The following is a 15,413-nucleotide window of genomic DNA, read 5'->3' on the forward strand; positions in this document are numbered from 1 at the left end:
GAATAAGCAAGAGGCTTTGCTTTAGTGCACTGCTTTCCTTTTCTTCTGATGAGCACGGAGTAATCAAGTGCAAAATGTGTGCAGAGAAGCTTGCAAAGTCTGCTGAAAGTCAGCAGGAGGCTGCTGCAAATCGTAATGGCACTCACAAGTGTGGCACTTTTACAAGTTCTGTAGGGGTAAAGCAATTCACTGGTGATGTTGTAAATGAGTTCCTTTGTTTGGGTTTTTGCAGAGCATCACTTTGGGAGAGAGTGAGATTGCTGTCTGAAGCAGCTTTGAGTCCTCGCTGGTTTTCTGGTGGCTTGCGTGGCTTTTGTTCTCTTTATTGTTCAGAAAATTTTCCATTGTTTAAAAACATAATCGGAACTTGCTGAGAAAATCAGTGCGGGTGCCTTGGAGCTCCTCAGCACTGCGTCCATCTGATTTCTCTCTGAAATCCGCTCAAGTCAGAATGCTGAAAATAAGTAAACTTCTCAGAGGAGGACCTCCTGCCCTCTGTTCAGAGCTGGGAGTTGGAGCTGTGCTATGGATTTCCACCTGAAACTTTGCCTGCTGCTCAAGCATCTCCTTTAAGGTGGGTAGGTGCACGCTGAGGGAGGTCCGTGTCCCGTGCTTGTTGGAAAGCAGTGTGTGAAGTCTGAGGGAGATGGCAGGAGCCTGGCTTGGCATCTGCAGCTGTAGCTGCCCGCACAGCATCACTGGGAATGTCAGCCTCGCGTCTGCTAACCACCTCCTCCAGGATATTTTGGTGTAACTCTTGCCGTGTTATGGCAGTAGTCTGCGTGTTGTGCTGCTTGCTGGCAGTGAGCACCGTGAGCACTCCACGGTTCTCTGCGTGCGCCAGCTGGCCGTGCTTGTGCTGGGCGAGGTGCTCACAGGAAGCGGCGAGGCTGGCAAGTCCGTGTCCTGTTCCTGTGGCTGGAGAGAAATCCCAGTATGCATCAAACAGCGTCTGGATGTGACTTGTCACGAAACATCAGATGCTCTTTCAATAAGTTCTGCTGCTGAGGTTTGTGCTGGTTGCTCCCAATACCGAGGGGAATGCCCTGTGCCTGCCTGCCTTGTATTTCCCATGTTCTTTGCTCTAGGCTTGCCAGTTTGTTCTTTTCTGACTTTTTCTTTTTTTTTGGTTTATGTTAGTGTCAGTCAAGACTCTGTTGTAAGATTTTGGGACAGACATTGCTTTCTGGTGACTGGAGGCAGTGTCTCCTACTTCTCTCATCTTTCCTTTAGATCTCTTACCTTTCTCCGATTCACTCTCACTTTGAAATAAACCAGCCTCCTTTGTGGGTTATAAAGCTTTCCGTCCACCTCAGGCCTCCTCCTACAGACAGACTTTTCTGGGGCCAGTGTTCATCTCCTGCAGCAGGAGACATTTTTCTGGCTGTGGTTGGTCTCAGATGGGTAACACCACTTGAAGCCCAGTGGCATGGAACTTCTGGAGCTGGCAGATGAGTCCTGGGCTGGGGAATTTGCCCTCTTAACTGCTCTGAAGGCTGGTGTTTGCAGGGGCGGATGGACGATTTGCATTTCTGTAGGGCTGCTGTAGTTGTGCTGAGGCTGTGCTGGCTGGTCCTGGGTCCTGAACAGCCTTTGGTGGCTCAAGTGGGAGAGCTCGGGGATGGAGCTGCTGAGCTGGGAATGGAGTGGGACCTCTTGTGCGGGTTTTGGCACCTGCTAGCTGAATGTGGCAAATGTAGTGGCTAAAATGCTGCAGGCAGAACCAAAGAAGGGCAAGCATGGGACTGATCCCTGTGGCAGAGGCAGCACTGGGGAGCCAGGGTCTGGGCTTCAGTGGAATGTGCAGGGCTGTGCAGCAGAATGGGACCTGCAGGGGGCCGGGCTGTGAGGCCTGAGTTGAGGCCAGGGTACAGGTAGTGTTTGGGAACTCACCCAAAAAAGGGTTCTAGAAGAGGAACAAAGTGATGCTGACCCTTGGTGAGCATCCATGGTGGGCAGGGTAGTGCTTCTCACACTAAGGTTTGGCTGGGGAAGAGGAACTGAAATCCCTACTTATGCATAAAAGGTTTCCAAGTGTGTTTTGGCTTTGTCATTGCATTATCACCCTTTCTAAAAGGCACTGGTGTAGCTCGCTGGGGACCTGTGTTGTGGTTGCAGGGTGAGCAGGAGAGGGGTAGGAGGGAGGAAAACGTGCCCTGGGTGGGAAGGAGCTGAGGAGGAATGAGGGATGGAGGAAGGAAGCTGAAGTGAAGGAGGGGGAGAGTATGAAGCTGGCTGGGAAGGAGCAGCGCTTGCTCAGATGGATGATAACCCACTGCAGGCTGGCAGCACTTCACGTTACTGAGGCTTGTCTACCAACATTAGCCTTCGTAATGGTTCCCTGGGATGAGTGAAATGCTGTGCTGCTGGATGAGGAACGTGAAGTCTCTGTTATAAGGAGCTTCAGCCCAGAGTGATAATTTAAAATCCAAGTTCTTTTTTGTAATGGATGCTCCTGGTGTCTGCCTCACAGAGGAGGTGCTGTGCAGGAACAGATTGTCGTGTGCTGATGTGCTTTAAAAACGGAATGTGGTCTGGGCTTTGTGTGCTGGGGTCTGCAGCTGGCCAGCACGAGACCCGAGTGCTTGGGTTTTTCTTTTGGATTTTTCTTTTGGAGTTTGGCAGCCGTCTGCTTCGGGGAGTGCAGTGGTCTCATAAGAGTTGATTTGATGTGACACATGACAAATTGCTTCTGCTGGTGGGTACTTGAGGCGCAGTTTGTTAGCTGGCAGCCTTGGCTTTGTGGGCACTGGGGAAGTGGGGCAAGGCACGTCTGCCCTCCTAGACAGCATCGTCACAGGAGTGCTCTTGCAGTCTGCTTCCCATCCCAGCCTTCTTTTTGCTTGTTGTTAAATGGTGCTATTTGTATAGATTATTAATGTTGTTTGTGGGCTGAGTGTTCCTGCAGATGCTCTTGTGTTTCTGGTTGCACTTTGGGCAAAGCCTGCCTTTCTGGAACTGGACCCAGTTGCCATTAAGGATGCTTTGTTAAGTTGCTTTTCTTTTAGGCACCCTTTTAACTCTGTAATGAGGAGTGGAATATTACTCTCCTCAGCAGAATTACTATCTAGTAATGTTACCTAAAAAGTACACGTCCCCTGTGAGATACTGTAAATACGTTTTATCTCTTCTATTACCTGCTGTTTCAAGAATGTGTCCCCTAAGCACTTTAATCTTGTTTTCCAGACTTGTCTCAGGGTGAGGAATCACTCTTATTTGCAACCTGGGGCATAATTACTCTGTGCATTAATTTTGTCTCTTTCTTGTTGTCCATCTATTATTGCTTTCAAGAGAAAAAAACCCTCTGTAAATCTCCACCGAGACAGGACTGTCTGCTTGATTAGCAGGAGAATTATCCTTGCTAGAAATGCCTGTGAGAGAGCATCCCCTAGGTGTGAATGTGTGTGAGTGTGTGTGTGAGTGTGTTCCTCTGGCACCTCCACGTCCAGAGGCTGGCTCAGTGCTTTCAGCTCTGTGATGAAAGAAGCAGCAGAGCAGGTGGGTCTCTGGGCAGTCGTGACACACCTGCAGTGCTGGGTTGAGGCCGGAGGTCTGGCTGCTCAGCCACCCAAGCAGTGTTTTGCCCCCTGCGGCGCTTTTCCCCCAGTACCCGGCTGTTATGAAATAGGAATTAGAAAGGACAAAGAGGGAAGCGGTTCCTCAGATGACCCTCTTTTGTCTGGGCACTAAAAGCCAATTCGGAGATTTTTGTACAGATGCTGTTTGCTTTGGTTGTTTTTTGCTCTTTAAGTACAGATTCAAAGACTTGGAGACTGGAGGCCACTGTAATTATTTCTTCCTGTAAAGTAGAATAAATGTTGGAACTGCTTAACGCACAAATGGCAGGGCCCTTGCCCTGGAAAAAGCGAGCCGTCTGACCCTGATGCTGCAAACCCTGAGCCTTGTGAATAGCCATCCCTGCCAGGTTCTGGCTGTACTGAGGTTTCTCACGCTCTGGATCAGCCTGCCAAAGCTTGTCTTGGCGTGTGCCGTCTGTGGTCACTGGGAGTCACTGCAGAGGCCAGCACTGAAGCAGCCTTGGTTCACATGGCAGCTTCATTTAGAATTTCAGCTCATGTAAAAGCTGTGCAGTGTTTTGTCCATCTCATGGTAAATGTTGCCAGCGATCTGTGGTCTCAGTGGGAGAAGCCTCCTCTGTACAAACATGTCCTGCGATGGATTGCCTGTTTCCCTGAGTGGTAGAGCAAGATGAGTGTGTGGCATCAGCAGGATGGAGAGGAGGCTGCTCAGAATGTTCCCTGTCAGAGGAGGAAGTTGCTGTGCACGCTCCTTTCTTCAGAACTTAGAATATTGGTGGCCGAAAGTCTGCTGTTAGCTTTTACTGCAAGCAGGGAGATGTCAGGAGTCATCGTGGCCTGCCAAGGAGCTGTACAGCAGGGCTGAGGGGCACCAGGATGAAGCTGAAAGGCTGCTCCTAACAGCCCTGTGGTGGTGAGCACAGCTGCAGAGCTGCTGAGGGGTCTGTGGGGTTGGAGCAGTCCTGCTGCATGGAAGGGTTACTACTTCTTGGAGGTCCTCCAACCTTTTGTTTAGCAAAGAAAAGAGAAATAATAATTGAGGGTTTGGAGAACTCAAAGTTTGGGCCTGGTGCCCTTCCTTGATTGTCACAGGGTGCTTTAGGCACAGGCTGCTGTCCCTCCCCTTCCTTTCCCCCAGGTGTGTGCAGGGGCCTGAAGATGTGCTCCTTGCTGAGGGTCTTCCTGTGCCTGTGTTCTGCACAGCTGTATTCTAGACTCGCAGCTCTTGTGGCCATTGCAGTGTATGCTGGAACCTTCCTATGGAGAGCATCCACATGGACCCAGCAGTGCCTGGCGGTCCTGAGAGCACAGTGACCTCATGATGGCCAAGGTGTTTGCTGCAGTGCCGTCTTACAACACCTGCTGGGATTTGTGAGCCATACAGAGGCAGATTCCCTGATTTGTTGCCATGTCATAAGGATTTAAGATTGAGGAGCTCTTTGAAGCATCGATACAGCATGTTCTGCAGTGACAAGATGGAGACGAGCACTTTTGTGGCTTTCCTTCCCCTTCCTCAGGGAAAACACTCTTTCGCACAGATCACAAGCGTGGACTCTGCTGGCGTTTGAAGAGACCAGGGGAATTGCAGAGACCAGCTCTTGGTACAGCATCAAAGGCTGCCTGCCTGAAGCACAGGTGCTCAGGAACCCGAACTCAGCGTCCTTCATGTCTGGGCAGCAAAAGGAAAGAAGGTCTCTGAGCCTGGAGTCACTCGGTGGATCAAAGCTCTGCGTAGAGGAGGCTGATAAGGCGAAAAGCAAGACTGCATGGGAAGGTCAGAGCTGTGTAGATGGTGAGGGCTGTCTGGTAATGCATTGTTCTCCCAGGGGGATCTGTAAAACTGCTGATCACTGAGTGCTCAGTCTGCATCTGCCTCATGGGGTGCCGTGGGTGCGCTGGGTTCGGGGCGATTCTGCGGCACCCGAGCGATTGCTCCAAGTGTTTTCTGGAAGAAGAGCTGGAGGGGCTGTGACAGCTGTGAGGCAGTGATAGCTATAATTAAAAGGATGCTGCACTGTCGTATTTTGATCTGTTTTTTCCATGCATCGCTGTAAGAAACACCTAAAATAGCTCCATCTGACAAGAGATCAGAGAAGAAAAGTATTTTTAAGTTGTGGACTTTTTGCAGTTGATGGTGCATTGTGTGCAGGCAGTTTCCTTCCTTCTTCCCTGATCTTTTTTATTATGCTTCAAATGGAGCCCAGGAACCAGCAGAGAGCGGAGCATCCTGATCCTCGTGGTGGTGTCAGCACCTGTCTGTCTGTAGGCACCTCACAGGCAGGAAGGCAAGGAACATCCCCAAAGTGGAGGTGGCAGGTGATGGAGAACCTGAAAGGGGAGGAGTTACCTTCTCTTTCAGCTTCCCCTGTCTATGACTTTAGTTCTACATTTGCAGTCTTTGCAGCTCTTTGCAATTTTATTTTTTTTCCTTAAAAAAAAAAAAAAAAAAAATTGCTTAACGAATGTTGCCTGCTGCTGACTTGTTATTTCATCCAGGTGGGAAATGCCTCAATGGGAGCATGGGAACCATGTGCAGGTGGCTTCTGTACTGACTGCACCAGAGCTGTGCAGGGGTAGCAGCTGTGGTGATCAGTGTGCAGGCTGGCACATGCTCTTATGATATTAGCATTGCTCATTTCTTATCTTTTAACCGAGTTTCTTCATTGAGAAGGCAATATCTGAAGAGGGAAAGGGGATTATTACTCAGTGCGAGAGCCATGAGAGTGAATGTGGAAAGCACAGAAGGCTGTTCCCAGACAGGCTGGGAATGCCCGGCCCTGAGAGCTGCCTGGTGCGGTTTCCTTCATGTTGGAAAGAGCCCCAGTTCTCCAACATGAGCTCTCTGGAGTGCTGAGTCTGAGCTGAGGCAAGTAGGAGCTGATGGAAATGATAGGTACGACTAGGATGGAAAAACCACTCAATCTTGAGCAGTGCGTGGGGAACTGCAGCAAGGAACAGGAGAAGGGAACAGGCACAGGCAAAAGGAGGGGCATTTTTGGCTGATGTTTGGGAGGCAGAGGGGTGCTGTTTGTTGTGACAGGTTTGGCAGAGGGTTTTGGCACAGGCAGTGGTGAGCAGCACAGCAGCTTGGAGCACAGACTGTGCAGTGTGAGGTGCAGCTCCTCCAGCATTCATCTTCAGGAAGATGTTTGTCCCAAAGGTTGTCTGTGTTTCTCCTCTCTTTGGGCAAGTCCTAAGCTGGTAGAAATGCATGCTCCTGTGCTCTGATTCAATCTTTAGCCCTGACAGTGCTGAGTGAGAACATCAGGCGTGTGTGCAGGCAGGCAGGCACAGAGCTGTCGTAACGTTGAATACATTTGTTATTTATCAATAATAAATGACAAATTCAGTTCTCTGATCTCTGAGGTGTGTTCTGGTTCTGCACGCTCCACGCAGCGCTGTGCAGCAGGCCAGACCCTCTGTAGTTGCTGTTAATGAGCTGTGGGCTGGCACAGGGCATACCACAGCCCTGCTCGGGCTTCAGGCACCCAGAGAATGAAGCTATGCCCTTGCCCTGTGCAGAGCTGCATTTTCTGCGGATGCTGAAGTTTCTGAATGAATTTATGAAGTAAATTTAATAAATAGACTAAATGATGTTCAGTGTTAAAGTGTATGCCATTTATATAAACAGTGCTATTTAAGTAACTAATTAGGTTTCAAAGAATGCTCCTGCTTAGGGCTGTCAGTGTTGCAGATGTGTCTGCTGGGATCATCGGGATGATGGAGCTGAGCAGCAGCTTCCATCACTTGCTTCAGCACTTCTCTCTGTCATCCTCAGCATCACCGTGTGCTGGGCATCAGTACTGCACATGGTGGTGAGTGTGTCACACTGTGCTGTGGTCGCAGACAGAGCAGTGCAGGCTTTATCTGTGAATATGGTATGATAGCAGTAAATACAGCAGCAGGAAGTAATGTGACAACTTGGATGAAAAATTAGATAATGAGGTTTTAGTGTGGTGAGAAGCTTTGGCTTTGGGGATGCTCATTCCCCAGAATGCAGCCGAGGAGGAGCAGTTACAGAAAGTAAACTGGAGATTTCTTTCACCTCCTTGGCTGTCCCAGGCAGTGCTGGGTCAGGAGGACTGATGCCTTACAGACCTCTGCTCTGAACCTGAGTGCCTGCAGTGCTGGAGAGATTCCCTCTCTGCTCTCAGTTATGTTGGTGTAGGGCAGAGCAGAGTTAAGTGGTATTGTAGCTGTTAGAGGGTTGGACTGCTAATGTTAGCTGAAGGCTAGGCCTGCAGGGGCTATTCGTATTTATTGTTGTACATTATTAATAGTGGCTGTAAAGATTGCATGATGCAACAGTGGGTGCCAGGCTGTGTAAGCACACACTTCTGCTGTGGTTGTCCTTGTCTTCCCTGTACAACTTTGCTTGTGGGACAGCGCAGGATGAAGTGCAGAGCTTCTGTGGGGTGTCTGCAGCAGCCTGGCAGCCAGCCCTTCTGGGGCACGGCGTGGGACAGAGCTTGGTGGAGCTCTCTGATCCTCCTGGCTGCCCTGCCATCAACTGTCCAAGTCCCACATTCTGCAGACCTGTGCCCAGAGATCTCTTGTGTCCTGCGTTGGTTCTGTCCTTGCCAGGTTCCATGCAGAAGGGAGGTTTCAGCCAAGCATCTGGGACTTGAGTTTCCCTGCGAGGTCCATCCAGAGAGAAGTTACCCAAGTGACCTCATGGCTGATTTACAGCCTTTTGGACTCAACGTTTCTCTCCATGTTGTCGTCCAAATTCAGACCCACTGAAGAGGAGGACTTGCTGTCCCAGGGCAATCTGTGCCCGAGCAGCAGAGTCCCTCTGTTACTTACTTGTGTAAACCTAGAAGCACAGCCTCCTTGCTGTGTGGGCTCTCTGTAGGCTGCAGATATGGCAAGGTGTTCCCACTACCTCTTCCTTGCGTAGGAGTGCTTTCAACACACCCAGCACAGTCCTGGTAGGAGTAAGTGATGAGGAGCACGCAAGAAGAATAAATGTTTTAGAAGTGGTTTGTTAAGTGATATCAATAGGACTATCTGTACTTCATTCCATCCTGAAGTCTGGCACGGGGTGAGGTGTTTGCAGGCTGTGCGTGCTGTCCTGCTAGCTGTGTGTGAGGCACTGTGCTGAGGTTGCCCCTCTGGTGGGGGCTGGTGGCTGTCAGAGCGGTGGGGCTCTGCACGGAGCTGGGGACGTCACAGTGTCTCATTGGGATGAGATTGTTGACGTTATAACGTTGGTTTTATGCAGAAGGAAGCTTTACTCCTGCTTCCTTTTGGGAGTGCTGCTGCTCAGGACCTGTCTGCTGAAGAGGCTTTGGGCATGTTCCAGCAAGGGAGGATTTGTGCAAATTCCAGCAGCCGTCTTGCAAAGGCAGGGAATGAAGTTTAGTTGCCCCTTGAGGTTCTTGCAGCTTCTTGCTCTTCGGCTGGCATCTTCCTACTGAGTCCTCCATGCTGGAATGCACTGCAGGTTGCCACTGGCACGCAGGCATGTTTAGAAGTCAGCACCTTTTCTCTCTTATAAGAGCCTCTGGGTTCTTAATACAGGCAGATTGTTTCCTCGTGGCTCCCATCTTGGTGATATCCAAGAAATCCTGTGCTTGATGTCAGAGGGTGGAGAGCTGAGGTGGAGCATCAGAGCTGTGATCTGCTAAGCAGATACACGATCCCTTGGGCTGTGTCCCCCAAGAGACAGGTGTTTGTAGGCTGCTCTGTCTTATCCTGGTCACAAGAGAATGGTATTTGCAGTAGGACCCCACATGTCTGTTTGGGGGTGAGGGCTGTGCCCACTGGATTGAAGCAAAGCACTGTGAGAGGACAGCAGTGTTCTCTGGATACCTGACAACAAAGTGACAGCAAACCGAATGCTGGGTCTCAGTGATCTTACTGGAGCAGTGGGACTTACTACAGAACATCTATTTCTAAGCAAAGTACAAATGATTTAAACGTGAGCACAATAAGCAAAATGCGAACCATTCAAACATGAGCATACTAAATGAAACACAAACAGTTTAAGCACGGGCGTACTGAAGCAGAGGATAAGTACACTTGTCAAATTGACAAGGGATGGTACTTTTATGATTAATCTCACCCACTGATGAGCCACAGTTGAGGATGCTGTCGACCTCTCATATTCTGTCTGATGACATCAGACTTCTCTGCCAGGCAGCACCCCTGGACCAGCTGGCAGGAGCTACTCTGAACTGGGAGCTGCTCTTCCTGGCTGATAGGAGAGCAGCAGTGTGGAGGCCGAAGGCTGCTGGTCCATGAGTTGCAGGCTGTTGACTGGTGAGTAGCTTACCTGTGCCACTGAGGAGGACCTTACCCAGGCCACTCTGAGCAACTGAGTCGGTCAGCACAACTGTGTCACCTGTGAGCAGTCTGTTGATGCCTTTAAGGAGCAGCGTGTGATACATGACAGATTTCTTAAATTGCTGTGTAAATTGTTGATTGGCACCTTACAGGAGCATCCCTTTGTTCTATGGCAGACCTGAGGAAAGGAGCGTCCTGCCACATATGCAGCACTGGCAGAACGTGTTGTGTCACTTTGGTTGTCCACAGATGTCTCCTCTCATTCACTAAGGCTGCATTTCAGATAAAACCTTCCTCTTCCTCCTGTCCGTGCAGCTGCACGGCTTGTCAGAAGAGGAGGGACTGCAAACCCTGGGCTGCTTCTGAGACATCTCTCTGCTCCTCCGCTCTTCAGCAAATCAACAGAAATGGGTGCTCCCTGTGGATCTGGGAACCCTATTGCTCAGAGAAAGAAAATTTTAGGTTGGATCAGCTGAATTTCCTTTTCTTTCTCTGTTGTGTTTCTACGTCACCTTGCATGTCACGCTGGCCTTGGCCACGGATGCAGCCTCATTGAAACAATACTGTGTTTGAACAAGGATCTTGTAACTTGGCACTGCAGCATCTGCTGTCCTGAGTGCATCTCCTCAGTCCAGCATCCCCATTTACACAGCTGTCTTTAAAACAATTTTGTGAACTGTTTATTACTGGCAGTCAAACTTTGGCTTGAACCTGAGTGCTGGGTGCTTAGCGCGTGTCACCAGTTCAGCCGCAGGGTTGCTGGGATGTGTTCCTCGGTGCCTTTCATTGTTTGATCGCGCTCCCTGCTGCCTTCTGCTCAGCAAGAGGAACTTTATATACATTTCTGCTTGTAGACACAAAGTGCTATGGGTCCATTTCCTTATCACTGGTCTCAATGAAGGCTGACTGCACAGGTACCGAGCCTGAAACTAGTAAATTTTCACACTGTTTTGTCAGGCTTACAATTCCCATGCTGCACCCTTGATCCCTAGATGAGAACAAGGATTAGCTTATTGTTATTGCTTCCTCTTGGCCATAAAACAGAGCACGGGCTGGGGAGCTCTCTGAGATGTTTGTGTGCTCTTATGAAGCAGCTGATCAGAATTCAGATGAGGCTTTGGATAGATTTATTGAAGTGACACAGTGTGCGCGGTACACGCTTTGAGTTAGGACATGAAAGAGTGGTGCATTCCCAGCAGCAGAAGGCATTAATGAAATATGTTCCTGTTACTGACTTCCTTTGAACTGTCACCTATGACTACAGCAACTGCATTTGCGGGGCTGCGCAGCACTTACTGATGTGCAGCTAGCGAGTGAAATGAGTAAAACATCTCCTGCAGCAGAGAAGGCAGTGGGGATGTTAGGGCTTCTGCAGCCACTGGTGCAGGGAGCTCCTCTGGAGCTGTGGGGCACAACTGCTCTGTGCTGCAAAGCTGGTGGCCAGCTGTGGCACAGGCACACTGCCTGCTGTTACGAGGGGATGCTGCCAGCAGCTGGCACCTCTTTGAGGGTGGCCCTTTGCTCTTCCCCAATGACACGATTTTTACCCACAAGAAGAGGAGGATTGAAAATAACGCCCTGCTCCTTGCCAGGGGAATTGGCAGGGGTGGGCATCCTGCAGCTGTGATAGTACTGATCGGCCACAGCTGTATGGGGTGCTGCTGCATCCCAAAATGACATCTGTAAATCAGGGCCAGCGCTCTCTGTGCAGGTGGGGTCACAGTTACCATTCCTTCTGCTTTGCCAGCTGCAGGGCTGTGTCCAGAAATGCTTTGTATGCATGTAACACTCCATTTGGAAGCTCTCTCACACTGTCTGCTTATGTCTGCCTTATAACGAGGTGTGAGCTTGCATGGGCTTCTCTCCAGGAGCTTCAAACCCCCAGGTTTCACATGGTAGCTCCTCCTGCCTACCTGGGACCCAGGCCGGCTGCTAATTGTTGTGCAGATGTCGTGTTCCAGGCAAGCATGAGGTTGTAGGCTTTAAAGAGGCTGTGCTGTCACTTGCTACCAGCCTCCTCGGTACACGTGAGCTCTATTTATATGGGAGTGCGCATTTTCTTTCAACCACTGCTTTGTTGAATTTCTTCTTTTCTCTTTTTGTTTCCAGACTTGCAGGTGAAATGTTCAGGATACATCAATTTTTCATTATCCCAGCTTTGCCACTTTTTTTTTTTTTTTTTGCCACTAATATTAGGAGAACAACCTGTTTCTTATGTAACAAATCAGCAGTTTCTTCTGAGGTGAGCAGGGGGGAACCTTTTTGTTTTGGTCAGTCTGCGGTCCTGAGTGTGGCATTGGCTAGAAGGACACGCATGCTTGCTGAGAGCTGATGGATTTTGAGCCCACAAGTACTTCTGTGGGTTTTAGTTGTAGCTATGTTGCATTTGGCAGCATCCTAAGCGAGAAGTGTGGATTTTGGCCACAGGTTGACTTTGCTACCTTCCTTGGTGTGATTCTTTGCCTTGTTAGAAATGAGGAGACTATCAAAGAAAGGTACTGGCCTACATCTACTCCAAAAGCAATTACACAAGTTCATGGGTGGGGAAGAACATTAAAAAAGTAATTCCACTGTGGGCTGGTGAGCTTTCAAGATAGAAGCTGCTGTTCCTTGTCCTTCTCCTTTGGCAGGAGCCGGTGTCAGGTGCACCTGTGGTTCCCCAGCATCCAGGCTTCCTGCAGGCCAGGTGGAATGGAGTAGCAGCTTTCATGGGCCCAGACTCGGGCAGGTGCCAGTTCAGGTGTAAGCCTCGCTGGCATCAGGGAAGGTTTGGCTGAGGAAAGAGCTGATGGATTTGGTCCTGACAGCTCTGTTTAATTTATTTTTGATTTTGTGGAAGTAGAAGGTGGTTGCGCAAAGGAGAAAAAAACTGTGATGCTATTTGCCATCCTGATGGACAACAGAGGGAGAAAGATATTTAGGACTGCATGTATGGGAGGAAATTCTTTAAAACCTGGATAGGAGTAGGAGCGGGCTTGATGGAGGGATGAGTAATGAAGGAGTGTTTGAACGGAACTAATCAGTCCCATCTTCTTTCAAAAGACCTCATTTAGTTTAATTTAGCAGCGTGTAAATTTAGAGCCAATCAAAGGAAATGCTTCTCCAGCCTGCATGCTGGCAGCCTGCTCCCCTCCCCACCCAGCGCGAGGACAGGCGGGCTGAGCTGCACGCTGCCTTGCTGTGAGCGTGGCTGTTCCTTTAATGGGTAAATAAACCTGCAGCTCTGCACTAGGCTGGCTAGTGGCCTGCTTCTGCCCAGAGCCCATGTGCTTGCTGTGTGGGTGCCCTGTCCCTCCAGCACGAGCAGAGCCAGCCCCGGTGCACGCAGTGGGAAGGCCAGCACCAGGGCAGGCGGGGAAGCCTGGTGCTGTAGGAACTGCTGAGTAAATCTTGTTCATCTCTGCAAAATATTGTAAACAAACTGTAGCAGGACCACAACTGAGTTCTGTTTTTCCTGGTAGTCTCTTCATATTTTCCAGGAGACGTCAGCCCCTGCAGGGTCAGTGCAGAGTGCTTTGTCATTACCTGCCATAAACTCCATTAGCAGCAAAGTCGGCACCCTGTGCTTTGTGTTCCCCTGGACGAGATCCGTGAGCTGACACCTAGGTCTGGTGTGTCCTGCCACCTCACAGCCCTGAACCTGTGCAGTGGTGAACAATATTGTGTAAAGAACGCTGAAACCTGTGAAAATTTGTTCTAAAGTATTCTTGGTTTTGTTTTCCTTTGCTTTGCAGGTGAGTGGCAATGTCTCACTGGGCCAGATTCCCCTGCGCTGTTGCCAGAGTCAGCCTGCTGCTCCTACTGCTTTCTGCAGTGTTTTTCTGGTCAAGCCTAAGCGACAGAATTCCTGTAAGTGTGTGGATACTGGGTTTGCAGAGGGTTGTTCAGCCTCTCTGGTGGGGTCACACCTCCCTTGGTCATGGTGTAATGTCACATGGAGTCTGACAGCAGTTGGTCTGTTGCTGCTCCCCTCCTCAATAGCTGATCAATAACAACGTTTCAGAAGGGCTTTCTTGAAACTTTGCCTCGGCCTCAGGAATTGCACTGTAATGTCAGTTAAAAGGGTTTGCAAAGGGAGCTGTGCTCTTGGGCAGCTCTCTCATTTGCTGGGTGTCACTGTTTCTATTTGGGGCTGTCGCATGTTCCTCCATGCCAAGAGCCAGAGCTAATGATGTGGTCTAGTGGCAAGAGGAGATGGCTTCAGTTATTCTGCTAGCTGTGCCTCTGTTGAGTCACTGCAAGTGAGTCAGGTTTAGAAGAGCACCCTCTTGGGTCCTCATATCTCACTTGCCCACATTTTGCTACTTGTGGTATTTTGAAGCTGTGGCTGTGGTGGGTGGAAGCTTTCTGCCCTTTGCATTTGTCCAGGTATGCAGAATTACACCCATTCTGCTTCTAAGCCCGGGTGCCCAGCCCTGCCAGATCAGATCTGGGAGGTTTCCTCGAGGTGCTTGCACAAAGGACACTCTGTAGCAGTGCAGAGTGAAGTTTTGTTTGTTTGGATGTTTGATTTTGTGTGTGGGTTTTTATTTAGCTTAATTTATGCTGTGGCTTAAAATTGATTTCTGCAGCAACACCCACAGGGGATTACTGGCCTCCCATGTCCCTGGATGCTCACTCCTGCCTAATGTGTCGCAGCTTGCTGGTCTGTTGGTTGCGTGGGCTGTGCTATTAACCGGAGCATATGTGAGGGGCAGAATAAAGTATGTGCTGTGCAGGCCTAGGATCCATGTGGAGTCAGGTACTGATGTGATAATTTGTCTTCGCTGCAGAGAGGGCAGGGAAGAGGCTGGAGGTGGAGTGTAGTCAGCTCAGCTGTAGCAAAAAGCTGGGGAACGGGTGTTGGGACCACCAGTGCACCTGCCTGAGCTGGCAGGCAGCCTGACGTGGAGGATCACGAGTCCCATCAGCTCAGTAGGTCGTTACTTTTTGGATCCCCTTTTCCTGTGCTCCCTTTGCATCGGCTCTGTGGTGGCTGCATCCCTGAGAACAAGCTGCAGGTTGTCTCAGCTGTCCCTGCCGAGGGTCCTCAGCTTACTGTAGTGGATTCAGACTGATCCAAGGAAGGAGGATTTTTTACAGCTTTAAGGAAATTTCCATTGGTCTTTAGAAAACATCTTTCTTCTTCTTAATTGTGAAAACAAACCAAAAAGGATTCTGCATAACGATGTGGTTTGTCACTGCATAAATGGAGGCTTGTGTGGCATTGCCTTTTTTCACCACTCTGGAGATGTTAATGACACACAGGGTATTGCAAAGCAGTTTGGGGCCAAACTCTGACAGTTACATTTGAGCAGGCTGAGACCCGTCCTCTTGCCCATCTAGAACATTTAGACCACGGCTCTTCTGCTGAGCAGAGGCCGTAAACATCAGCCATCTCCATTAAGTGTTTCAACAGATACAGCAGTCAGAGGCCTGTCAGTGAATTTACAATGGGCTGGATGGGTAAGTCCCTCTTGGATAATAATACAGCAGTGCAAACAAGCTAAGTAATAACTGCGCTCACTCATTCATTTCGGTCCTGTTGAGTCTGGGCTCAGAAAATGTTAACATTGATTTTCATCAGTAGAATCTGGCTTTTTATGT

The 15,413-nt window shown here is 49.6% G+C and overlaps 1 protein-coding gene across 6 annotated transcripts in view; it reads left to right on the forward strand.

The window, feature by feature from the left end:
• Positions 1–15,413, forward strand: part of SIL1 (SIL1 nucleotide exchange factor) — a 90,326-nt gene that overhangs the window by 8,317 nt on the left and 66,596 nt on the right. For 3 of the 6 annotated variants that reach the window (XM_042880644.1, XM_042880649.1, XM_042880645.1), the window contains one exon: positions 13,562–13,676. In XM_042880644.1, coding sequence (XP_042736578.1) covers positions 13,572–13,676 — 105 coding nt within the window. In that variant the 5' untranslated portion in view covers positions 13,562–13,571. Of the gene's footprint in view, positions 1–9,680; positions 9,804–11,936; positions 12,070–13,561; positions 13,677–15,413 lie in introns of all 6 variants that reach the window. The other 3 variants (XM_042880646.1, XM_042880647.1, XM_042880648.1) reach the window with 3 other exon arrangements.

This window comes from Lagopus leucura, unplaced genomic scaffold (assembly GCF_019238085.1).
Source record: "Lagopus leucura isolate 7727_CA_CO unplaced genomic scaffold, USGS_WTPT01 Super-Scaffold_100027, whole genome shotgun sequence".
NCBI lineage: Eukaryota > Metazoa > Chordata > Aves > Galliformes > Phasianidae > Lagopus > Lagopus leucura.